Below are 23,947 nucleotides of genomic sequence, written 5' to 3' on the forward strand. Positions count from 1 at the left end.
TACCTTATCGACGGGAAGCTCCCCTGGTGGCTTCACAAGCTCCCGCCGGCAACAAGAAGCTCGTACAACGATGCTTATCCCAAGCCGCCATTTCGCATGATCAATCACCTTTCCACTCCGCATATTGATGTCGTCCAAGGGCCTCGATTGGTTTGAAAAGAACACGATGATTCTCGTTTGAACAATAACAGCGGCCATGATCAAAACATTGTGCGGTTCGACGACAAAGAATACCTGGTCTTCGGCTCGACGAAACCCCCGTTTGTCACCAACAACACCTTGCCATTGCGACGGCACATCCTCACCGAAACGATCGACGCGTTTACATAGGGTCTTGTCGAGATGTATTGGCCCATAGGAACCCCGAGAATCTTCGCAACGAGCAGCAGGTCTGGTCCTGCCTTCAACCTAGTCGTGTCTCACGATGGCCTGCCCAATCCCTTCGACAATCGGCCGACAGGCGAGGCCTTAGAATCGCCTCCCGGAAATGCTCACCAGCAACAGTCGCCACACGATGCTCTTGAGCTGGCGACGCCAATGACACCGCTGACGCCCGCCATTCAACCAGTTGACGATCAAGATCACGATCTGGAAACAAGTCGTTCATCACCCCGCCTCAACGTCAATATTCCCCTGAAAGATCCCGTCCTCGCACTGCGCATCTCCCGTCCTGGCCACCTCTTTGCATCGATATCCTCTACTTCAATGACAATATGGCAAGCCAAGGTTGGTTCTTGCTCTGGATAGCTCTGTCTTTAAAGTCCAATGAACCATGCTTACGTTCTTCTCAAGCCCACTGTGATTTTGGCAGTGGTAGTCCGCTCGGAAACTTCTTTATCGACTTATGGCGAGAACGTCGACCTTCTGATGAGACCTGACTCGGCTATTCTTGTGGTTCGGACGACCCTAGGCTATCTTATCACATACTCACTCGCGATGGACTCTGAAGCCCAAGTTTACAAACCGTATTTCCCAAGTTACGCAAACATCCAACGACGTCGTCAGAACCACCACGGCCAGCCCGGGAGTACAGCTCCAGACCAGTATCTCTGGGGCCCTGGTGAGGGTCAAGGAGTGCGTGATGTAAGCGTTCGTTTCAGGATGGTCATCAAAGTTGATGCTGGCATAGAGAGCGCTCTAGCACTGGATGATGAACTAGTTGTTGCCACGCGCAAACCAGGCGCCATCCAGTGCATCCGATGGACCCCGGACCAGAGCGGAAGCCAGACTAAGACAGAAATCATCAGTCGAATGGGGTGGCTGGAAAAGAAGATAACCGTTGTCGAGATGACCCACGATCGGCCTATGAACCTGTCAACCTGGACCACAAGTGACGGCAAGGTCTATGCAGTCCAGCGACTTCATCCTCGCGAAGACGCTGACCCAAAAAAGCTTTTCAAAGGCTACTGCTTCCACACGCCCGCTGAACCGGAGGAGTCCGCCAGAAAAGCAGTCATCAACGCAAGATTCTCATTGATTGCTGTAGGTTGCGCAGATGGGTCCATCCGTGTTTACTCGGCTCGAGATTATGCTGGCAATATTCCTCCTTCGCATACACACACCATTCCGGTGTCGACAACGGTTTCTGGTTCACTCACGACGCTCAGCTACTCACCTGACGGCTACTGTTTGTTTGCTGGATATGAAAACGGCTGGGCTACATGGAGCGTCTACGGGAAGCCGGGCAGTAACAGTTTTGGCGCACATGACACTATCATTGAGGCCAATGGCGAGAACTGGATTTCTGGCATTGGAGACGCCGTCTGGCTCGGCAGCGGTTCGGAGATCCTGATTACACATCGCAAGCACGAGGCAATATGGGTACTGGAAATGGCGAGAAGCGCAGTCGTCGGCAACTACAACGCTGCAAATCTCATGCGCACCGTTTTGCAGACGAGTACCAACGTCATGATATATCGCGGATATGACTTGCCAGATCTAGCCAGCATCTCTGCGGAGCCGCATCTGTGGCACACAACGAAAGTGCCCTTGGGCTATCTACTTCAGCAGTGGCCCATCCGCCACACTGTCATTTCACCAGATGGTCGATACGTTGCTGTGGCTGGGCGCCGAGGTTTGGCTCACTATAGTGTCAACAGTGGTCGATGGAAAACATTTGCCAACGAAGCCATGGAAAATGAATTTCAGGTCAGGGGCAGCATGTGCTGGTATCAGCATATCCTCGTGGCTGCTGTTGAGGCTAATAAGTCGCACGAATTGCGCCTCTATTCGAGAGAAACGGCGCTCGACAACTCTCAGGTGCTTCACACCGAACGGTTACCAGCTCCTGCAGTTTTAGTGACTACTTCAGGGGAGGACTCGTTACTTGTGTACACCTACGACAATCTACTCTACCACTTCATTTTCGCGCCCACCAACGGTTCGATCAGATTGGTGCAGCTAGGACAGATCGCATTTCATGGCATCGTGCGCTCGCCTGCAAGAGTCCGCGGTCTGAGCTGGATTTTGCCAGATAGCCAACTCGTTGACGGTGATCCGTCACAAGATGTCGCCGTGGCGTCTGTCCTGTTCCTAGTAGATGCCAAGTTGGTATTGCTACAGCCCTCATTCAATAGCGAGGGTAATTTGAAGTACGACATGAAAGTCATCGCTCAAAACGTTGAATTTCATGTTAGCATGCGGGACCAGCCCCATTTTGATGGGTTAGCTACACATGCTGAGGATTTGTCACCTGCGGAGGCAGACGTGACTCTACGCAACTCACTCTGGGTGTTCGATGGCCAGGATTTCAAGGTCTGGGCAGACATACAAGAGGTGCTGCAAGCGGCTTCAAATGAGGCACAGCGAGAACTGCCGAAGACAATATCGGTCCCTCTAGACTTTTACCCCCTTTCGACACTTCTTGGAAAGGGCATTATCCTTGGGATTGAAGCTGATCTAATACAGCGAAGAGACATCAGCTTCTCCTTCTTCCGCTTCGCCATTCGAGTTGGTTTACCATCACTACTTTTGAGAGACGACTTGCTAATAGTAATTAACAGACACATTTATTCTTGCCTGACATTCTGCGATTTCTCCTGACCGAGGGCCGGAAAGGAGACGCAGTCAAGCTTTCAGACCGGTATCAAAATTTGGAATACTTCGCACACGCGTTGGAGATACTGCTTCACAAGGTGTTGGATAAGGAGGTTGATTCCGGACCAAGCCCTGAGGAGGCGATCTTACCAAGGGTGCTTTCGCTTTTGTCGTCTTTTAAGCAGTACCTAGACATTGTGGTGCAATGTACAAGGAAAACGGAGGTGCGGCAATGGCGCACACTTTTCGCATACCTCCCGCCAGTACAAGAACTTTTCGAAGAGTCGCTTCAGCGAGGGTCGTTGAAGACGGCCGGAGGCTATCTTATCATCTTGCATACTCTAGATGAGCTTGGATCTGCGTCAGAACAAACAGTACGATTGCTATCAAGAGCAATGAAGGAGGGTGACTGGGAGCTGTGCAAGGAACTTGCGCGGTTCTTGGCAGCAATGGATGAAACTGGCGACACGCTCCGTGAAGCGATGGAAGGCGTGAATATTTCCATGCAGGGTAACAAGGATCAATCCGGGCTGATGAGTCGTCTTGATGTGCCTCACAGCAAAGCCGTAAATGGCTTGGGGTTGAAGTATGTAGAGCAGAGCGACGAGATGGAGTTGGAGGGTCAGTCGGTCAGCTCTGCCGCCAGCTTTAGTTCAGACGGCCGCTAGAAGGTGCTGTAATACGTAAAAACGAAGTCCATGAGTGCCACTCTCAATAATTCCCCGCGACATTACAAGTATGGTGAGCTTGTCCTTTAAATAGATGACCTTGATGAACGAGGCGCTGTTGTTCCATTGCCACTTGTGCAGACGCGCCTGCATAAACTTTGGGTTGTGCAATGACCGGTGCAAGAGGTACGTACCTCCCCCGCCCCCTCCAGCGTCCCTGGCAGGCACGGCTGGCCAGGCGCACCACAGCCCCGCCAACTGCTTTCTGCCCTGCAGATGAGCGTAGAGAAACACTGTCAATCACCACCCAATGAGAAATACCTTCCTTCCTGTTTCTTCACATCAGCGCCCATAGTCGAGACGGCCGAGCGACCGCGAACAATCAACATTTACGAACGATCTAGACGTTCCGACGCGACCGTACCTCTAGGCCATGATCTGAGCGCTCGTCGAGGCACGAGTCGCACTTTCTTCCCGCCATGATGGACGACTTCGTTAGCGAGTCGGACAGTGACTACACGAGCTACTGGCGAGACTGGGTGAGTGCGAAGAGACTGGCGATGGGCTATCTGCGGTCGAAGGGAAGGGAATTTTGATGAGTGTGGAAGCCGAGGTTGCGAGCTTTGGGCTGCGACGCGGTCATTGGCGCGCTGTTGAATGCCCTTGCAATACCCTCGGAGGACGGCCACTTAGCCACAGATGAATCGCCTGCTGACCGTGGCTCTTTGTAGTTCATTTCCTCTCGCGGAAACGAGTACTTCTGCGAAATCGACGAGGACTACCTCACGGATCGGTTCAACTTGACTGGGCTGAACACGGAGGTCCAATACTACCAATATGCGCTGGATCTCATCACTGATGTCTTCGACCTCGACTGCGACGATGAGATGAGGGAGACGATCGAGAAGTCTGCGAGACATCTGTATGGTCTCGTACACGCCCGATTCATCGTTACGACAAGGGGCTTAGCTAAGATGGTAAGCCATATCTTCTCTGGAATATTTGTCCAGCTTCTGTTTCTCCTTGCACCGATGGAGAATGAGAAGGACGGATCTTGGAACATCTGCACTTTTACTACGATGGCAATACTAACGCTGCTCGCAGCTTGAAAAGTACAAGAAGGCCGACTTTGGAAAATGCCCCCGTGTGATGTGCCATTCGCACCCTCTCCTTCCCATGGGCCTCGCCGACATCCCCAACCTGAAGCCCGTCAAGCTCTACTGCGCACGTTGCGAGGATAATTATAATCCAAAATCCTCACGCCACGCCGCTATTGATGGCGCCTACTTTGGCACCTCGTTCCACAACATCATCTTCCAGGCCTACCCGGCACTCATCCCTACCAAGAGCGCCGAGCGCTACATCCCGCGCGTCTACGGCTTCAAGGTTCACGCCCCCGCCGCCCTCATCCGGTGGCAGCACCAGAAGAAGGATTCCATGCGCCGTCGCCTGCGGAAGATGGAAGTGGACAGCGGGTTCCGAGACGAGGATCTCCTGGAGGAGGAGGACGACGATGTCGAATTTGAGGGCACAGCAGCCCGCGTACGGGCCGGGGATGACGAGGGCGTTGCCATGGCGTAAATTAGAAGAAAGAAGACAAGGCGAAGACGGTCTTCGCTCATCTTTGGCTACTTCTCTAGCCAGGCACAATATCGACATTGCACACGGGGGGCGACCTGATAAAAAGGCTTTCTTCGGGCCACGGCATGGCTTCCTCCCGCTTAGCTGTCACTTTTCTTTTCTAGTTTTCATCTCTCCTATTCGGTAGACTGGGGCCTCGGGAATAATGATATGATGGCTTTCATGATCAACAAGCTTACCCTTTCGGGCCGCGGCCGCTTGATGGTACACGTGAAAGCTTGGTGTGACGTTCATCAATCCACAAGCCATCAATTCGTCAGCAAATGTATACAAACCTAGATGTCCAATGAGCTTGCAGATTCTCTTGCTGATCAAAGTGGCTTGCTGTTCAAGGTAGCCAGGGAGAGTTTGGTAGTAGATCACGGCTCAGGTTGTCGACGCAGGCTCAAATTCCTCCCCGACATGACAGCACAGTCGAATAGCCATGTGGTAAAGTAGACCAGCTAGATATCTTCGTCTTGTATCGCGGTTCGTAGTCTACTCGGCCAAGCGCAGATACCCGGCTTGTATAGGCAAAGCTAGCTTGGTCTCGTGGGCAGGGAGCCCGGTGATCGTGAGCATGTATGTATGCCTCCCCCCGACATTTGATAAACTGTTCATAGCGCCGTGGTCCTGGCGTCGCCATTACAAATTGAAAGAGTGAGAATCAGGGCCAATTCAGAAATTCGAAGATAGCCTACTACAGCTAGGGCCCTGTAGATCTTAGTGGAGAAGGGCTGTAGCGGTAGGTAAGCTATCAATGTTCCTTGTCCATGATCAACATTGTGCACAAGTAGAACGGGTCAACAGAGGTCGTCAGTCACAAATCTATTCCGTAAAGGTCATATCTGTATGCCATGCCTGGCCCCCATAAGAAACAATTGCCCTAGGCACCCGCCAGTTCCTTTTTTTAGGCGGGTGGTATACCGTAAACTCCGTTCATGCCCCAATATGCCCAGTGTGGAAATGCGATGGATGCTATAGCATGCCGCACCCATTCTATCATAATCAGAACCGATTTTCAGCCTCAGGCTCATCATGAGAGCTTTGCTTGCCCATGTACTGCGTTGATGTTGCTTGACCAATGACTGGTCTCGACACATATGCCTCTTCCTCATCGCCAGGCCGAATAAAGTCTCCTTTGTCAGTCGCGTAACTGTACGAGCCAACACCAGACCACCAAGCTTTATCGTGGCTGCGAGGACCCCATGCCCAGCCAGCACCCTGAGTGATCGGAAGGTGGTAGTAGCGGAAGGCGAAGATGGATGTAAAAATTCCAATCATGTAGCCGAAAAGAATGTCGAAACCGTGATGGCGGAAGTCAAACCAGCGAGAGCCAGCAATGAAGATGGAAGCGAACCAAGGTATAACGACGATGGTCAGGAGATAGATCGGAGGGGCAGCAGCTTGTCGACGGACAGCCGTAACGACCTTGTTATGCTCAGCCAAGTTCCTGGCTGCAGTGGTGGAATCGGGATTGAGCGATCCGCTTTCGCCGAGTCCGACCTCCTCATAACCGGATCCAGCCTTCTTGATGCGAGATGGGAAAGCCGAGTGGGAATCGGCACCGTTGTCTGAAGCCACGAATGGTAGGGTAACGGCGAACTTGCTGGCGAGGAAAAGAGACAGGTAGATCAGACCGGCGGCGGCGGAGCTCGAGTGACCAGACGGGTAGCTGCGGAAACCATCGTTGAGCGTGTGCGAATCGGTATTTGTGCAAATGGCTGCAGACACAAGCTGACCAAAGCCTGCCGCACCTGTTAAGCCGGTAATGTTGGCGGATGTACCACCAACGATGTACTTCTGTATGTTGGCCAGGTCGGGCTGGCATCGAGAAAGAAGATCGGGTCGTGGTTTACCGAACATGTTCTTCATGCCGTTGGTGATGAAGAAGGCGCCAACATGAGCGAGAGCAAGACCGAGATATCCAACGTGCAATTCCCACAGCTTCCGTTTCCAGATGAGAGACTTGGGAGTTCCCTTAGGAACAGTATTTCCGGGGACGAGGATGAGGCACACGGCAGCGATGACGATGATGGGGCCAGCGACAGCAATGATGGCGGCTAGCCACATAGGCACGGTCTCGTGGTGGGTGAACGGGAAGCTGTTAAACTTTGGGTCAGCAAGATGCGGTAGAAGAAGGGACGTTAAGCGGCGGTTCTAGTGTCTTACGAGATATTGGGGTCGAGGACAGAGAAAGGACGCTTGTTCGGCTCGACGATGCCCAATACGGTGGCAATGCCGCCGACAACGGCGAGGACAAGCCAGTCGAAGACGTATGATCCAATTAGCGAGGGAGTCCAGTGGCCGCGATGCGGACGGCGCCTGGAGTAGGGCGCTGGTGATTCGGGCATCTTGTAGTACGAGGGCCTCGATGAGGGCGACAAGTTTGCGAGAGGAATGGACGAGGACATGAGGTGAAGGGTAAGGGGAGAGAAGAAAAAGGCAAGAAGTAGTTGGGGGAGGGGAAGGAGGTCATCCGAATCCGAAGGGAGGTGGCTCCAAGCTACTTCAGGTGAATGAAAGGTAGCAAGCGTATCTGTATGGGCAGAGGGAAAGAGAGTTTTAGTGTTATGGGGTTAGGAATGGGGAAAGGATCCGCACGGCGACGATGATGGCGTAGTGAAAAGTGCGCGCGGATACGGCACCTGGGTGGTGGCTGGCCGGGGCTGCGGTACCTCGCGGAGAGGTATCTAGGGTGAGATGTGAGTGAGGCAGAGAGCGAAAGGCAGGGGCAAATGTCGGGCTGATAAAATTATCAGGCCAAGGTAACTGAGTTGCGATGTGAAAGTGAGGAAGGTAAAGTTTGGCCGGCGCGAGTAAAGAGAGAAGTGTAGAGACGGCAACAAGACACGAGGGGCCGGCGACTTGTTTGATGTTTGAATAATGTGTAGTGTAAGGTACGTGTAAGGGACCTGAGAACGCGCCAAGCGTGGTAGCACGGTATATGTAGTGGTGTGTATTTGGTCTACTGGCTGATTTTGTCTCTGGTGAAGAAGGGCAGTGGAGGTCAGGTTACGGATTGTAGAAAACCCGATGGCAATTGAATACGCGAAGACGTTTGGAGAAAATATGAAAAGAAGTCGAGCTGTCAGGTACTCTTACACTCAGGGCTCAGGACCAAGGAGACATGGGAGCTGTCGAGAGGTGAAGAAGGTGGAAGGGACGGAAGCACTTTGAAGTCGACGACAGGGTAGGAGAGTGCCGAAACAAACGGAGTAAGCAGTCGCGTGGCAGTGCTCGAGACGGCGGCGGCGGTAGTTTGGGGCGATTCAAGAGGAGCTGTTGGCTAACGTGATACATTGAGGTACATCAATCAGCGGCAACGCAACCTTAACATTGAGCAGCCAGCCAGTCTAGCGGAGGGCATCAATAATCGTGCAGCTCACGAGCCGTCAAAGAATTCAAGCATGGCAGAAAAGTAATTGGTATTATCGACTGCGTTAGGGGTCGTTCATCCGTACACGTCTAAACTTTGATGGGCGTTATGGGGTCTGCAGATGGCTGACAGCGCAATGCATGAATGCTGAAGGTGAGCACGAGCTTGAGCTACGCCAACAGGCAACAGATGAAGGAAGTCCCCTGATGCAGGCGCAGCCGATCATGGACCATCGCATCTAATGTATTTTTGGGCTTGGACGAAGCCAACAGAGTACAGGCTAACACAGCATGGCCGAGCCATTTGACGTAGCTGTACGATTAGTATATAGCTCTTGTCCTCACTCGGCTAATCTCGCAGCTTAGGATCCCGCGGACTCGTTGCGACAACCCTGCCATTTCATCACCCACGTTAACCGGAACCCGAGGGGCGGTACACTTAGATGGATGGCAGCACGTAAGGTATCCATATGTTGCGCGTTACGCACTGCGTGAAGAGCCGAAAGAAGATCGAAGATGGGAAAGGGTAAAAAGGGTCACGGCAGCCCCAGCCATTTCTTGACTCGAATCATCAATCCCGAGTCTCTCAAGTGTTTGAGAAAGCGCCTGAGGGAGCCCATTTGGCCTGCCTTGTGTCCTGTGCGACTTCTTTCACCAGAGGGAGGAAAAGGGAAGGGAAGGAACATACCTAGGTACTTGGTAAGGCTGTGCCTGGCGGGTACTTGCAAGGTACCTCTGGTTTCCATTACCGTTGCGGAGGTGAGAACGGAAGGAAGGCCCCATCTGAGACTTCACACCAGACCCAGACCGACCTGTGCGCCTACTTCCCGTGTACCCGTTGCGAAGTACGTTCCTAGTGAGGCAAGGTAAGGTATTACTGAACGAGCCCCTTTCGCTTACCTTAGCTAAGGCAGTACGTACCACAAGATGCACGATGCACTGGCGAGGGTGGCTTGGGTCTCGGCACTGTGGATCACAAGAAGCAGTCAATCGACTGAATCCTGTCACTTCTGACTCTGCCAAGAGTCTTGTCAGCTTCACTTTCATTAACCTGCCTTTTTGACTTGCCCATCGCACCGCATTCTTTTGCTCTGATCATTGACCATGTTAGGTCTAGGATTCTATAAACCACTTTACAGACCAAGGACAGAAGATTGCGTACCAATTCGTTGCTCTATGCCACAAATGTGCCAAGCATGCGCCGTCACTCGATCTTCAATTACCAACCACTGACCGACCACTGGCACACACATTCATCTACACACAATCACAGCTGACACTTGTTCCCACAACGAGTCTTTAAGTCCATTGATGGAGCTTTTAACTGACAGAGAAACACGTACTCCGTACAGCTCTTGTCTTGGCCTGTCACCTGCTATTAGGTATTCCGGAGAGATTCCACGGTAGCTTACCTACATTCCAACCTGTTCCCTAACGTCGTCTTAATTTGCCAGCCATCACGACTCACGACACTCGCTGCTCGTCGCACAACGGCCTTGTGTGCTCGCCTGTTCCGCCTTGGTCCCGCCCATGCCCCGGGATCATCGGCAGACCGGCACGTCGACACCTTCGTCAATTTTCACACGCGTGGCCTCTGCCCAATGCCACAGCTCAGCCCGCTTAAGCAGAAGGCACATTTCAGAAGACAACGCTAACCAAAATCGAAATACGGGTATGGGTTCTCCATATTTTACTGCTCAGGGCCGCCATGAACTGGTCTGGCACAACAACATTGCTATCAAGTTTTTCCTCCACTACATTGTGACAGCCAGTAAATGCTCCGCGGTATCCTCGGGCACCGATGCAACGGATGGGAAAGGTGTTCAATCGTCATCAATCAGTTTCTTGCAGACGGTCGCTACAGCAACCCAAAGTACAGTGTCATGGCGGGCGAAAATATATACCCAAGTAAAAATTACTTTGTTCATTTGTTCAAATGAACTGAGAACTTGATCAGGACTTCAGAGCCAAAGAACGCAGTCTGTATGAAGTACAACTCAAAATGTTTTCTGCTCCTGCAACGCAACATACCCCCATGACGCCTCCAGACTGGGAACGCCAAATCAATCCCTTGTCCCACGCCGTTTAGGGTGCTTCATTGGCTCTGCAGATCCCGAACCATGCCTATCGACCTGGAGATCCAATGACCCTCGCTCATGTTTCCAAATGGCTGCCACCCCTGAGATGCGAACGGATTCAGCCAACATCCCGTCGGAGACAGGGTCAAGCTGCGGCTGAGGGCAATTAATTCTCCGAGTCTTTGAGATGGCAGCGATGAGTCGTGATTCGCCAGCACTTGGCTACCCTAAACAGGAGCAGCCTCACCATCACTGCATACATACTATAAACACAGGTACAACTGGAACAAGGTTCGCAGTCGGCCATGTTTATTCATCAAGTCACAGCACCAAAAGATGTTTTCGGGGCAAAGTGTAATGCTTGCGGCCCCGCTTCTCCCGTAGCTCGGCCGGACCATTGCTTTGGGATATCGGTTTCCGGAGACCCTCGACCCGAATTCGCCACAATTGTCGGCTTTCAGCGTTGAGGATATCAAAACACCAAAACAAAATCAGCCGTCGTACACGGGCTCTATCATTCACCTGCCGCAATGCAATCTAGCTTCTGAACGGCCACCGCCACAAAGGTTCGGATCCAAGTGGTAATCCGCTCAGTTGGCTCGGATTTGTGATCAGTGATCAAGCACCAATAGGGTCGATATCTTTGCGTCTTCAGATATCGTCAACCGCCCGTGGTGATGTTATTCGATTCTCATCGCCAAGTCTTGGGTCCGCGATATTGACGTTCAGCTAGCGCATAATATCTATCATGATGGTTCGCGATTTGTCTCAAGGATGCCTCCGGGCCGTTTCTCAGCTCCAGTCTACCACACGCAAGCTAGGGTAGCATTAGGTTGTTTCCGAGCAACTCTGACCTCGTCGACACACGGTCCTCGAGGGAGCATCCGCTAGCCGCATCCTACATCGTAAAAGCAGCCTGTTTCGGTCAAAGCCCCCTATTCTCGCCCGCACATCGCTATGCCCATTTTGGTCTTCCATCTCTCTGCAACGGCACCAGGAGTCTTTGTGGAACTAGAGCCATCCACAACTCTGAAAACGCCACCATCTCATACGATGTAGCAACCGATGGTAGTTTGGCGACCCAAAAGTAGTCGACCCTGACATTGAACTGATTCTCAAACACAGCAGCGGGGCCCCTTTACTACCGCGCCATGACAAAGATAGTCCCATCTCGAGCCTCTAGAAGGATCTCGCGGCTCACCGTTTTGGTGATTCGCGTTTTTCACAGCTTTCTTTTAGGGGCTTTTAGGGGCAATGGCTCGATGTTCTTAAATCGTCTCCCATCGCCGTATTTCTTGGCTTGATCTGGTTGACATTCACTCGCTCTTCTCCACACCACGCTCGTTCTTCTTGGCTCTTCGGGACTGTGCCCTGTTACTTGTCGACTAACAGCTCAACATGTCTATTCTCGAGCTCCTCGTGCTCGCCCTCGCTGGAACGGCTGTGGCCTCGCCTCCCCTCGGCATCCGGGCCGTCTCCCCAGATAACTCATGTGGAAAGACTGGAAACGGAGGTAGCTCCAAGGCGTACACCTGCCCTACGAATTTGCCATGCTGTTCAGTCAATGGCTGGTGCGGCTCTACTGACGCCTACTGCTTGCCCGCCAACGGTTGCCAGACCGGCTTTGGTACGTGTAAGGGAACGACGAGTAGCAAGGCCCCAGCGGCAGCAAGCAGCAGCAAAGCATCAGTGAGCGCTAGCAAGGCACCAGTCAGCAGTCCCAGCAGCACCGCAGTGGCAGTCAACGTCTCTCCCGATAACTCGTGCGGAAAGACTGGTAACGGGGGTAGCGCGGCGGGTTACTCTTGCCCGACGGATCTGCCCTGCTGCTCCGTCAACGGCTGGTGCGGTTCGACCAACGACTATTGTCTGGCGACCAATGGCTGCCAGACTGGGTTCGGTACTTGCACAAACGACGGCAGCCCGCCGGCAGGCGGTGGTGACGGCGGAGACTCCGGGTCAGGGGTCTGCGGCCCGGATAACGGGAACGCCAAGTGCGCCGCGAACGAGTGCTGCTCTGCTGCAGGGTAAGTGAACAAACAACCCAATCTTGAATTGTTCTCCTGTGTTGCTAACTCCACACCAGATTCTGCGGAACAACTGCCGGTAATTGAATTCCGTGTCATGCCGGTTTAGATAAATAACCCCTAACATAAATGTAGAGCACTGCAAGGCTCCCGACTGCTTGTTCCAGTATGGCCCGGCATGCGACGCCAATAAGATTCCTCCTGGTCAGAACACCTCCAGCATTGCCCGTCCCAAGCTCGGCTCGGTCGAGTATGGCGGTCCTGGTGTATACAGCTGCGTTAAGCCCGGTGACGTTGCCCTAACTTATGACGATGGCCCGGCCGCGTACACAAACGACCTGTTGGATCTCTTGAAGAAGTACAATGCCTCGGCCACATTCATGATCACTGGCATCAACAATGCAAAGGGTGAAATCGACAATACCACTTTCCCCTGGGCCAACACCATCAAGTATGACGACTTTGCCGTCCAGCAAGACTCTGGGAGCTTTTTGGGCTAATATTGAGCGACAGGCGCATGTACTCCGAAGGCCACCAAATTGCCAGCCACACTTGGTCTCACGCTGATCTGGTATGTATTCTTGCCAAGGATCCGTCTTCTCGTCGACGGGTTTGCTGACTTTGAGTCACCAGTGCACCATCACCTCGGCGCAGCGCAAGGATGAGATGTACAAACTCGAGATGGCTGTCCGTAACATCATCGGCGTCTTCCCTACTTACATGAGGTATGAAAGCAACCCCATCACCCAACCCTGCGATAAGACCCGACTAACACTCATCTTCTCCCCCCCAAAAAAGACCCCCTTACTCCTCCTGCACAGCCGCCTGCGGCTGCGAGCGCGACATGAAGGCACTCGGCTACTCCATCATCTACTTCGACCTCGACACCGCCGACTACCTCCACGACAGCGCCACGGAGATCCAGCAGTCCAAGGACATTGTCACCCAGGCCATCGCCGCCAAGCCTGCGGCCAGCGACAACTTCCTCGTCATTGGCCACGACATCCACTACCAGACCGTTTACAACCTCACAGAGTTCACGCTTCAAAAGTTCAAGGGCAAGAACATGGTCACCATTGGCGAGTGCCTCGGCGATCCCAAAGCCAACTGGTACCGAACGGATGCGCGCACCACCCTTGGCTAAGCTCTCCAGTCGTGTCGACAGATTTTGAAGAGTGTCAGATTCGTGCCCTCTTCAGCATAGCTGCTCGATGATGTTAGTGTCTACCCAATGATCGCCTCGTTTGGGAGTCTGTATCAAACCGTAATATAGTGTATATTATCTAGTGTTACATAGTTCTTGTTGAATAATACTTTTCTCTATGCAAAACAACTTGCGGCTCTGATACTCAGCAGAGTTGAAGACCATGGGCCTCATTCCCCTTTAGTGACGTCGAATATGAATGAACCCCAATCAGTCTACTTAAACAGGCTCAAGTAAGTCATCTCACGGGTGTGGCACTGTGGTAGTATAAGTGTGTTTGACCCTCCGCTGTGGATGCATACTGAATCCAACAGCTTACTGGCGGCATAGCAAATATAGACACGTGAGCTCATGATGACTCCTATTATGTCGAACAGAAAAAAGCAATGCAATGTATTCAGCCCTTCCTGAACCCGATTCTCCGAACAGATGTATGTACAGGTTTTTTTCACGATGCCGTTGGCGATAAGCCAGCCCCCACTCCCGCCCCCGATGTATGGTATGTTTGCCTTCCCTCATTGCGCATCATCAAAACACTCCGAACGGGAGCAACGATTAGACGACGACAAGACACCCTCACTTGTAGGCCAGCCATGCCTTAACACACAAAAATAGTGAATTCCATGTCTTGCCAGCCCAGTGGAAGACAGAGTCAACGAACTCCAGCCAAACCGTCCGCTTTCGTGATATCCTTGTCCTGACTCCATGCGCCGTTCATGAGACAAGAGCAACGAAGTCCCAATGCGATGGAAAATATAAACCCACAAAAACAAAGCAGCACAAAACAGCTGCCCATATCTGACAGATGAGTCTGGACACAATCTAACCCAGAGAAAAAGAATAAAGCCCAATCGCCATCCCCCCGCAAGCCCGTGGGGGCTAATGTCAAGAACCTGGGGTAGCGCGACAAGGATGACTACTGCACCTATAGAGGTGCGTGTCGCCGATGTATGCATTCGTAAAAGTGGCCGTAAACGCAGAAGATGATCCAACTATTCGGCACAGGATGGCTAATAGTTGGCCTCCTCCTCCTCCTCTTCCTCAGGATAGTGCTCGTCTTCTTTGTTTGAGATCTGGTCCAGGGATAGATGAACATCGACAATGCCGAAGTGAGGAGCACTCTTCTTCGCCCATTGGCGGGTGAGGATGGAGGCTACACAAATGTCAGCAACGAAATGAGGCACGAGGCCAAGGAGGTACTCACCCTTGAGGAATTTCTTGCTCGCATACTTCTTGAAGAAGGCCTCGTGGACGACCGGGCGGGCAAGATAGTCCACCATGAGGCGAACGACGGGCTCAATCTCCTCTTCGTTGTAGCCAGCATAGAATGCGATGGTGTCATCCTGTTGAATTGTCAGTCAACTAGCCCACTTTGTTATGATCCATATTACATACCCAGTCACCACGGTCCAGGATGAGGCGGGCCAGGTACATAGCACCGGCCGCGACATGACTGGGACGGTATGCCATGAAACGGTGGTCGAGGAGGCTGATCTCCATTAGGTACTTGCCGATGGTACGGCACTGAATGTCGTAGTTGTCGGCCTTGCTGATGCGACGCAGGAAGTTCATAGGGTTGGGGTAGCTCAGATCATAGTTCAGGGTTCCAAGAACGAATCGCTCCGCGCTGAGGATCTCAGCCTCGCTAAATCCATCATCGGCAACATGGCGAAAGTTGGCGACGTGAGGCGACAAAACTTCCTCGTACTTGGAGGCGATGAACATAGCGGTGATGCCAACAAGCTGCAGGCGGTCGAGCTGCACGACCTTTTCCGAGAGGAAGCGGTCAATGATGTTGATGGCCAGGAAAAGAGTCTCAGGGAGGAGGTGGAAGCGCGTGTGCACCTCAATCAACCAGTCGACTAGAATTCCACGCGTCTTCCACTCCAAGTCGTCTTGGTGCTCCATGTAGTTGGGGTTGGGAATGGAGTTGCACTCCAAATCCTTGAGATATTCAAAGATCTCATTGGCATACTCGGCCACCATCAACGGGTCATCCAGGTCCTCCTCGTCCAGGTTGGTAACATTCTTGGGGTAGACGAAGGGCTTGTTGGCATTGACGGGCTCAGACTCGACTGGAGTCTGGCTCTTGACGTTCTCCTGGTCGGACTTGGTTCGGCTCTCGGTAGCTGGCTTCTTGCGCATAGGTTCGCTGTCGTCCAGAGAGATCTCCTTCTCCTCCTTGATGACCTTGGTCGTGACCTTTCTCTTCGAGATCGCGCCGGATCCTGAGCCGGGTGCCTTGTCCTTCTTCTCTCTGGGTGCCACAGATCTGGTGGTGCTGGTAGACTTCTTGGTGATTCCAGTAGGCTTCTCAGCCTTGGAGACGAGGCCAACCTTGCCGGTAGGCTTCTTGCCTGCGCCAGCCTCTGGCTTGTTAACATTGCTGACGTCGCCGAGGGCGGCGCGTTTGGTTCGTTGAGCTGCCGGGATCGCGTTGGTTGCAGACTTCTTCGTGGCGAGAGCCTTTCCTGGGGCAGCAAGCTCGTCAACGCTTAGTGCAGCTGCTTTGGCACGCGTCATGCGCGTGGTTCCGCTGTTCTCATCGTTCTCGTTCGAAACGAGGCGTGTTGCACGCGCCGGACGGGTAACCTGAAGGAAAGGGTGAGCACGATATCGACGCGACGAGAGCTTACTGGGCGTGTTGCAAGGATAAGCATTCACGAGTAGACTTACGGGCATCTTGTCAACTGAGTATGTCAAGTTGAGTATCTGAGGTGTAGGATTCTATTAGGTCAAGGTTAGCATTGGGACGCGTCGAGATGCCGGTGCCACCTCAAAGGTAAGGTTCCAAGCAGAGACAGTATAGGATAAAGCAACTTTATGCTTGGAGGAAGAGGAAGAGGAACAGCGCGGTAATGGAAAGAGGCGAGCAAGGTCGAGACATGCATACCTTGGGGAATGATGATGACGGGCGACTCGAACGCGGGCAAAACGCTTGCTCAGGCTCGACGCCAAACACTTGATGGGCGAGATCAGTCGCGTCCCAAGAGCCAATTGACAAAGATGCAAAGATGCTGAGACCAAGGAGGAGAGTGCAATACAGAGGTAGAGGTAGGGGTATTAGGAGATTGGGCTTCGGGCAAAACTGAGGTTGTTTATGTGGGAGGAGGTGAAAGGACAATCAATGTGTGATGTGTTTTGCTGAGGTAGTGGGAACGAATGGACGTGATGTGGTATGCAGTGGGGACCGTATTGTGAATGGGACCAGAGCCGCCAGCTTTGGGAGGTACGTACCGATTTTTTCAAGTCGCGGCTCGCGGTGGCCCTGGTTTGGTCACCACAGTAGCGTATCTGAAGCAGACAGGCGTGCAGTTGGTGCACACGCGAACGGCGGACAGGGAGTGGCTTCTTGACTCTCGCTAAAGGAAAAGTCGCGTCGGGGGTGTCTTTGTCGTGAACGATGGCTGAGGATGTAGTCGCGACTCAGTGAAATCTCATAAGAGAATTCGGTTTCTTTGTGTGCAACAGGTGAAGAATATGAGGGCCGGACAGCTGAGCTAGACAGATATATCTAGCTCTGGGCGTGTGTGGCGGTTGAAGGTAGTGAATCGAAGAAATTCACTGCCGTGAGTGATTCAAATAGAGGGCCTGGCGGTGCTGGCTATGACGAGCAGGTCGGATGGAATGCTGGTGAGAAGGTGGATGTGTGCGGTATGCGACAAGAAGGATGATGCCGTGGTGATGGTTTCGATTGTGGTAAAGTGAGGATGAGAATGAATAAGAAGCTGTCTTGAGGATGGAGGAGCAGCTTGAGCGGTGACAGTAGTGAGAATGTGTATCTGTTGTCGGTTGCCTGGGGCGAGATTGAAGATACCTCGAAAGGAGCAGCAGGAATATCAAAGTGCCTTAAACCCGGAGATAATCGTAGGCTTATGAGGAAGTTCGAGAATCGTGGTGGTAGCCAAGCGAGAGTGGAAGCAGTGTGAGGGTGGATACGCGATTGCCCCGGCTGCACGCGAAAGAAGGTCTGCTGGCTGATGGAGAAGACTGCAAAAAAAGACGTGGAAAATGGGGAGTTACCCCGGTCACAATAGCAATCAACAGCAGCAACCGCGGGGCAACCAGAGCACCATTGGCTGCCTTCCCGACCACGTCCCGTCACGCTTCCAGAGGCGGCCTGCCTGGTCGTGTCGAGGCGTCTGAGGCTTAACCCAAGGGTTCAGCCACCCAGGTCCACTAAATGTGGCTGAAGCTTCTGCCCCTTCAGTACGTACCGCCAATGACTGGGCTTCCGTTCCTGGACGTCAGTTCATCGGCGCCGGCAGAATAATTATTTCCTAAAGCTCGAAATCTGCACTGGCCTCAAGCGTACCTGATAGAGCCGCTTCAGCCATCACGACAACAGGGACTGTATTCCCGCCCAACGAGTATCCCAACAGCAATTAGGGTCGAATTCGGATAGTTCTGGGCACAATTGAGCAATTGAGACCTATCTCAGGGTTGTCTTCGCTATCCTGCAGCCACTACACCCCGACCGAGCCGTCCCTTTACGCGATATGCTGCGCCTGTCCAGCTTCTCCTGAACGTAACCAACCGACCCGAGAAAAGGGAGCCTTCAATTGGACTCATAACCGCACATTGATGCCAATATGTCGCGCTCTATGATGCTCTTGTCAGCTCAGAGGAGCTGCTCAAGTCTCCTCGGTTCGACCGCCTTTCGTGGGCTTGCGATTCGACAATATGCCACTGCCACGAGGAAGAAGTCCGTCGAGAAGCCCGCCACGAAATCCAGCGAGCCTGCCGCAACTGCCCCCACTATCGAGAAAGCAAACAACGACTCCGTAATTATGCGCACCTACAAGCCGCGAACACCCGGAGTCCGTCATCTGAAGCGTCCGATCAACGATCACCTGTGGAAGGGCCGACCCTTCCTGCCACTGACCTACCCCAAGAAGGGCCACGGCAAGGGAGGTCGTAACAACTCTGGAAGGATCACCGTCAGACATCACGGAGGTGGCGCGAAGAGGAGGATACGAACCGTTGATTTTGAGCGCTGGCAGGCTGGTCCGCATCTGGTCGATCGCATCGAGTACGATCCGGGTCGAAGTGCTCACATTGCGCTGCTCTCGAACAAGTCTACCGGGCGCAAGAGCTACATCGTTGCTGCTGAGGGTATGCGTGCCGGCGACGTCGTCCACAGCTACCGTTCCGGTATCCCCAAGGACCTTCTTGACAGCATGGGTGGCGTCGTCGATCCCGGTATTTTGGCAGCCAAAACGGCCTGGAGAGGCAACTGCTTGCCCATGCACATGATTCCTGTTGGTACTGTTATCTTCAACGTCGGCTCGAGAGCCAAGGGCGGTGCTGTGTTCTGTCGCAGTGCTGGTACCTACGCAATCTTGGTTTCCAAGGAGGAAGAGACCAGGGACGACGGTACCAAGGTTGTTACGGGCAAGTACATCAACGTTCGTCTTCAGAGCGGCGAGATTCGCAGAGTCAGCAAAGACGCTTGCGCAACGATTGGAGTCGCTAGCAACCCCCACCACCAGTACAGACAATTGGGCAAGGCCGGACGAAGCAGATGGCTCAACATTCGCCCCACGGTTCGTGGTCTTGCCATGAACTCCGGTACGTGTAACCAACCTTGCCTCTACGTATTGGAAACACTAACAATCGTGTGACAGTTGACCACCCTCACGGTGGTGGTCGTGGTAAGTCGAAGGGTAATCGCCACCCTACCAGTCCATGGGGCACTCCCGTACGTTTCTCCCTGCTGCCCCTCATACTCTCGCAGCTACTGATACACACATCCTACAGGCCAAGGGCGGCTTCAAGACCCGTCGCAAGCACAACTTCAACAAGTGGGTTGTCGAGCCCAGAGTACGCAACATGGGCAAGAGAAGAAGCAAGGCCTCATAAGTCATGCTAGTCCATCGACGAGATCCGACTGTAGACGGACGCGAACAGACATTTACCGAGCCTGAAACGACGCTCGATGCCCCTGCTGTAAATGTATGTCATAGTATTTGTATCATAGAGCTATTCATGTTGAGTTGCCGGCCTCCGGCGCATTCTCCCAAGATACCGCAGCTTCATTTCTGATCATGCCCATTATCCAAGTCTTTCGGTCACAACTATATACTATCACGTGTAGCAGCAGAGGCGCCCTGGGTTGAACCGGCCGTGCTATTAAGCCAAGCTCGTAGACGCTCAGCCATCTCCCTCGGGCCTGTTTTGTCCAGCAGTGGTCGTCTCCTCGGTGCGCTGCTCGGGATCTGGACCGGTCCCAGTTCCGGTTCCGTTAGCGGTGGTTTCTGCTCCACGGCTCCGCTCCCTCCAGGCCGTCACTCCGCCGGCGAATGTCTCCTTATACGTTTTCTTGGCTCTTTCAAGCTCTTCTTTCGCAGCTTTCTGAGCCTCCTTGAAACCCGTCTTCTCTTTCTTTGCGTCCCGACTTACCTTGTTCCGTTCGGCTGTCATGGAGAGAAATCGGTTCCAAGATGGGGATGAAGCGAGGCTGTTACCGCCCACCATGATCCACCACAACTTCGGGACGGGGTTATCCCCCGAGGATGTATCTTGGGACATTGGTTCTCTTTTTCTGAGCAAAGACTTTTTACGTGTTCCGACTTGCTTGTCTAGGTGTCTTTGGCTTTGGATAGCTCAATAGCTCACGACTTTTCGGTAAGCGTGAAAGTGTATTGAAATAGCCTGTTTCGAATTGATGTTAGGACGGGCGGCCCGTTTTGATTGAGGGTTCCCGAAGGTGTTGCTGACTTACGCTAGTTGCTGACGTTGAGGCGATGGAACTGTCGCCTTGGCTTTTCTTTATTTGATCAAGTAAATGAATCAGTCGCTTCTCTACCCTGGAGGGCTGTAGGCACTGCTAGTAAGTAAAGTGCTAGGTTGGTGAGCTGCTAAAGGAGGTGCATGAAGATCTCTTTATGGTAACAGGATTATCTCGCATCGGGTTGTTTCCAACGGTGAATCAGACGTTGTCACTAACAATACACGTAATGTATCAAGTGTCAAATCGGATACTGTCAGCTTCATTCACGGATTCACTGAGGGTTTTGCCAGACCGCTGGGCTTGCTTGTCATTTGTGTTAATTTAAAGAGATAAAAACAGACTATTAACATATTACGTCGCTTTTTATTACGAGTTATAGCACGCAGCAATAGGCATACGGAGTATAATAAAAGTAGCTTAATTATTAAAATAGAAATAGATAAAAAGAAAAGGTTTATATATACGATATCTAAGATAAATACGTAATTTAGTACGTAACGGGCACTTTATAAAGTACGATTACTATCCTTATTACGTAATATACCCCCTAATTACTAATATTAAGGAGCTATTATACTTAAAATAGAATCTCTAAATACCCTTATAAAAGCCTAATTTAGTTAAATATAAATAAATAAAAATAAGTATAAGGGATACGCGTTTTTTAAACCGCGTTCATTATAAATATATCCCTTTATTTAAAATAAATAGAATCCTAATTTAGAATAATACGTATTTTATTACTTTTAATATATAAATTATTAAGGGCGAGGCTACTTAGCTACCTTACGTATATCTAAATTCTTATAGTATTACCTAACTACTATTATTTTTTTAACCTCTCGTAATTATTATAAGTACCCCTATTTATTATACGCGCGTACTTACGTTATTAAATCGTTTATTAATTTTATTTTAAATATAAATATTTAATATATTTAGAAATAATAATAAGTTTTATATAATTTTTATAATACTTTTTATATATATATTATATAGTTTACTAAGAGTTTAAATAGGTAATAATATTAATAAGCCCCTCTAAGTTATTATTCTCCCTTATAACCTCTTATTTACTTATTAAGGCCCGGTTACTAAGCTCTTCCTCTTTAACTAAGAGGATATTAAAGTTACTAATTAAAATATTAAGAACTTTATTAAGTTCGAGGCTCTTTTTAGTAATTATAATAAAAATAATAATAAAATAAATAATAATAATAAGAGCTTTAATAAGCTTTTACTTATCCCCCCCTTAGAGTTTAAAAATAAAAATAAAATTAATTTAAATAATAAGCTTTTTAAAAAAAGTATATCGTATACTTATTATTTTAAAAGTTTATATTTAATATTATTTTAAAGTTTTAAAAATATAAGGCTAGATTTTTTTAAAAAAGTAGTAAGAAGTAAAAGAGAATACTAAAAAATTAAAGTACCCCTTATAATAAGTATAGTTTTTTTTATTATTCTAAGCTTATTTAACGTATATTTAGTCCTTAAGAAGCTTAAAAAAAAGGCTCTTAAAGAATAGGAGATTTAATACTTACTCTATTTTAAAATAGCCTTTTAATATACTAATTTTAAAAATAGTAATCGTTATTTTATAAAAAGTAATAGCTAGTATACGCGCTATTTTAATAGCTATTTAGTTAAAAAGTATATTAATATACTAGTTATTTTATAATTAATAACCTAGGCCCTTACTAAGGCTATTATAAATAATACTCCCTCTTTTATAAATATATTATCTTTTTTTATTATTAAAAAGCGCACTTTTAATTATAGTTTTAATAAAATATTACTAAGCTTTATAGTATTATTCGCTAAATAAATAATAACTAAAAAATATATAAAAACTATATTGGTTTTTATATAAAAGACTTTTTTAATACGTACCCCTAGTCCTCTCTTATATTTATTATAATTATTTATAACTAACTTCTTATTATACTACTCGCTTTTATATTTTAAGTTATTAACTTAATAATTATTTTAGTTTTTATACCCCCTATTACCCCTATTACTCTTAGTTTTATAAACTTTAAAGTATATAAAACGTATTTCTTAATATATATACTAACCCTCTTTTTTAATAATACTATACTCTTAATAATCGTATACTTTATAAACTAAGAGTTTAAATAATAAGTATAAGCCCGGGTCTTATTTTTATATATATATACTTTATAAAATAAAGTTATTTTAAGAATTTAGGCCTTCGGGCTATAAGAGGTTTTTATTTTATTTATTTTAAGCCTCCGGGCCGTATTCTAAGTTTTATTTATTATCTATTTTTAAGTATTAAGTTTTTCTAAGCGTAGCCTAAATTAATTATTTTTAACTATTTGAGCTATTTATAATAGCTTTTTACGTATTATAAAGGTTAAGAAGTATATAAAAATATTCGAACTTAGCTCGTAAAAGGTTTTTAATAAGTCTATTTACTAATATATTTTTTATTAATATATAAATAATTTTAAAACTACCTTTAATATACTCTTATTTTAACTATATATTTTATATATTAATATAGCGAAGTTAAGTAACTATTTTTATTTTATATTTTATAATAAGTCGAATCGTTTACTAATTATTATAATTAACTAACTATACTTCTCTTAAGTTAAGGGTAATATTCTTAAAAAGGTATTTTAAAACTATAATCTCTTTTATAGTTTTTTTAAAATAAAGAAGCTTAGCTTCGGTAGTTAACGTCGTAACTATTACTTAGTATACTAATTTTTATTAAATTAAGTTATTAAAAAAGAATATTATATATCCTTAAAATAATCGTTATATTACTTCGTTATTTATAAAGCTAGTATTTCTAGTTAAAAATAATAATTACGTACTTAATATACTACTATAATAGAGCGTAAAATATTTTATTATATAAAAATATTGAATATAATAGTTAATTATTTTAATATAAGTTACGCTTAGGTTAGTTAAGAACCGTAATAATTATAAATAAATAAAAGCGACGTCTAGTTTAATTATAATAACTATATAAAGTATACTCCTAACCTTTTCTTAATAACTCTTTATTTCCTCCTTTATTACTTACCCCTCGTTTAGTTTAAACTCTTTTTAAAAAAGAAGGGTAGCTAAATATAATAAATCTATAAGGTCGAAGCGCTTAGTAACTCGCTTAATATATATATTATAAATAAAATAAACCTTATAAATAATATAGTTTTATAAAA

General features: G+C 48.9%; 10 protein-coding genes across 10 annotated transcripts; 5 read left to right on the forward strand and 5 right to left on the reverse strand.

Annotated features, from left to right (window-relative positions):
• Positions 1–342: 342 nt before the first annotated feature.
• Positions 343–3,704, forward strand: CLUP02_12528 (uncharacterized protein; the record flags this gene model as incomplete). The annotated part of the gene is made up of 3 exons (XM_049291492.1): positions 343–726; positions 793–2,949; positions 3,003–3,704. 3 exons carry the CDS (start codon positions 343–345, stop codon positions 3,702–3,704), a joined length of 3,243 nt encoding a protein of 1,080 aa, XP_049148637.1.
• Positions 3,705–4,183: 479 nt separating this feature from the next.
• CLUP02_12529 (casein kinase II subunit beta-2) lies at positions 4,184–5,285 on the forward strand (the record flags this gene model as incomplete). The annotated part of the gene is made up of 3 exons (XM_049291493.1): positions 4,184–4,243; positions 4,436–4,681; positions 4,809–5,285. The coding sequence occupies 3 exons, from the start codon at positions 4,184–4,186 to the stop codon at positions 5,283–5,285; spliced, it is 783 nt and encodes a 260-aa protein (XP_049148638.1).
• Positions 5,286–6,332: 1,047 nt separating this feature from the next.
• On the reverse strand, positions 6,333–7,738 carry CLUP02_12530 (PAP2 superfamily protein; the record flags this gene model as incomplete). Its single annotated transcript, XM_049291494.1, has 2 exons — positions 6,333–7,428; positions 7,497–7,738. 2 exons carry the CDS (start codon positions 7,736–7,738, stop codon positions 6,333–6,335), a joined length of 1,338 nt encoding a protein of 445 aa, XP_049148639.1.
• Positions 7,739–10,376: 2,638 nt separating this feature from the next.
• On the forward strand, positions 10,377–11,871 carry CLUP02_12531 (uncharacterized protein; the record flags this gene model as incomplete). Its single annotated transcript, XM_049291495.1, has 8 exons — positions 10,377–10,580; positions 10,660–10,775; positions 10,841–10,924; positions 11,056–11,134; positions 11,165–11,346; positions 11,404–11,440; positions 11,514–11,602; positions 11,658–11,871. The coding sequence occupies 8 exons, from the start codon at positions 10,377–10,379 to the stop codon at positions 11,869–11,871; spliced, it is 1,005 nt and encodes a 334-aa protein (XP_049148640.1).
• Positions 11,872–11,931: 60 nt separating this feature from the next.
• On the forward strand, positions 11,932–13,951 carry CLUP02_12532 (chitin deacetylase; the record flags this gene model as incomplete). Its single annotated transcript, XM_049291496.1, has 7 exons — positions 11,932–11,982; positions 12,173–12,807; positions 12,867–12,886; positions 12,943–13,258; positions 13,321–13,378; positions 13,441–13,532; positions 13,606–13,951. The coding sequence occupies 7 exons, from the start codon at positions 11,932–11,934 to the stop codon at positions 13,949–13,951; spliced, it is 1,518 nt and encodes a 505-aa protein (XP_049148641.1).
• Positions 13,952–14,002: 51 nt separating this feature from the next.
• Positions 14,003–14,364, reverse strand: CLUP02_12533 (uncharacterized protein; the record flags this gene model as incomplete). Its single annotated transcript, XM_049291497.1, has 3 exons — positions 14,003–14,046; positions 14,101–14,189; positions 14,270–14,364. 3 exons carry the CDS (start codon positions 14,362–14,364, stop codon positions 14,003–14,005), a joined length of 228 nt encoding a protein of 75 aa, XP_049148642.1.
• Positions 14,365–14,526: 162 nt separating this feature from the next.
• CLUP02_12534 (uncharacterized protein) lies at positions 14,527–14,967 on the reverse strand (the record flags this gene model as incomplete). The annotated part of the gene is made up of 1 exon (XM_049291498.1): positions 14,527–14,967. One exon carries the CDS (start codon positions 14,965–14,967, stop codon positions 14,527–14,529), a length of 441 nt encoding a protein of 146 aa, XP_049148643.1.
• Positions 14,968–15,021: 54 nt separating this feature from the next.
• CLUP02_12535 (cyclin) lies at positions 15,022–18,348 on the reverse strand (the record flags this gene model as incomplete). The annotated part of the gene is made up of 12 exons (XM_049291499.1): positions 15,022–15,164; positions 15,216–15,354; positions 15,407–16,603; positions 16,688–16,738; positions 16,787–16,837; positions 16,905–17,099; positions 17,180–17,279; positions 17,338–17,525; positions 17,577–17,611; positions 17,675–18,001; positions 18,066–18,251; positions 18,312–18,348. The coding sequence occupies 12 exons, from the start codon at positions 18,346–18,348 to the stop codon at positions 15,022–15,024; spliced, it is 2,649 nt and encodes an 882-aa protein (XP_049148644.1).
• A 255-nt stretch (positions 18,349–18,603) lies between these two features.
• CLUP02_12536 (50S ribosomal protein L2) lies at positions 18,604–19,964 on the forward strand (the record flags this gene model as incomplete). Its single annotated transcript, XM_049291500.1, has 4 exons — positions 18,604–19,582; positions 19,639–19,712; positions 19,772–19,834; positions 19,908–19,964. The coding sequence occupies 4 exons, from the start codon at positions 18,604–18,606 to the stop codon at positions 19,962–19,964; spliced, it is 1,173 nt and encodes a 390-aa protein (XP_049148645.1).
• A 200-nt stretch (positions 19,965–20,164) lies between these two features.
• Positions 20,165–20,542, reverse strand: CLUP02_12537 (uncharacterized protein; the record flags this gene model as incomplete). The annotated part of the gene is made up of 1 exon (XM_049291501.1): positions 20,165–20,542. One exon carries the CDS (start codon positions 20,540–20,542, stop codon positions 20,165–20,167), a length of 378 nt encoding a protein of 125 aa, XP_049148646.1.
• Positions 20,543–23,947: the final 3,405 nt, after the last annotated feature.

This window comes from Colletotrichum lupini, chromosome 6 (genome assembly GCF_023278565.1).
Source record: "Colletotrichum lupini chromosome 6, complete sequence".
NCBI lineage: Eukaryota > Fungi > Ascomycota > Sordariomycetes > Glomerellales > Glomerellaceae > Colletotrichum > Colletotrichum lupini.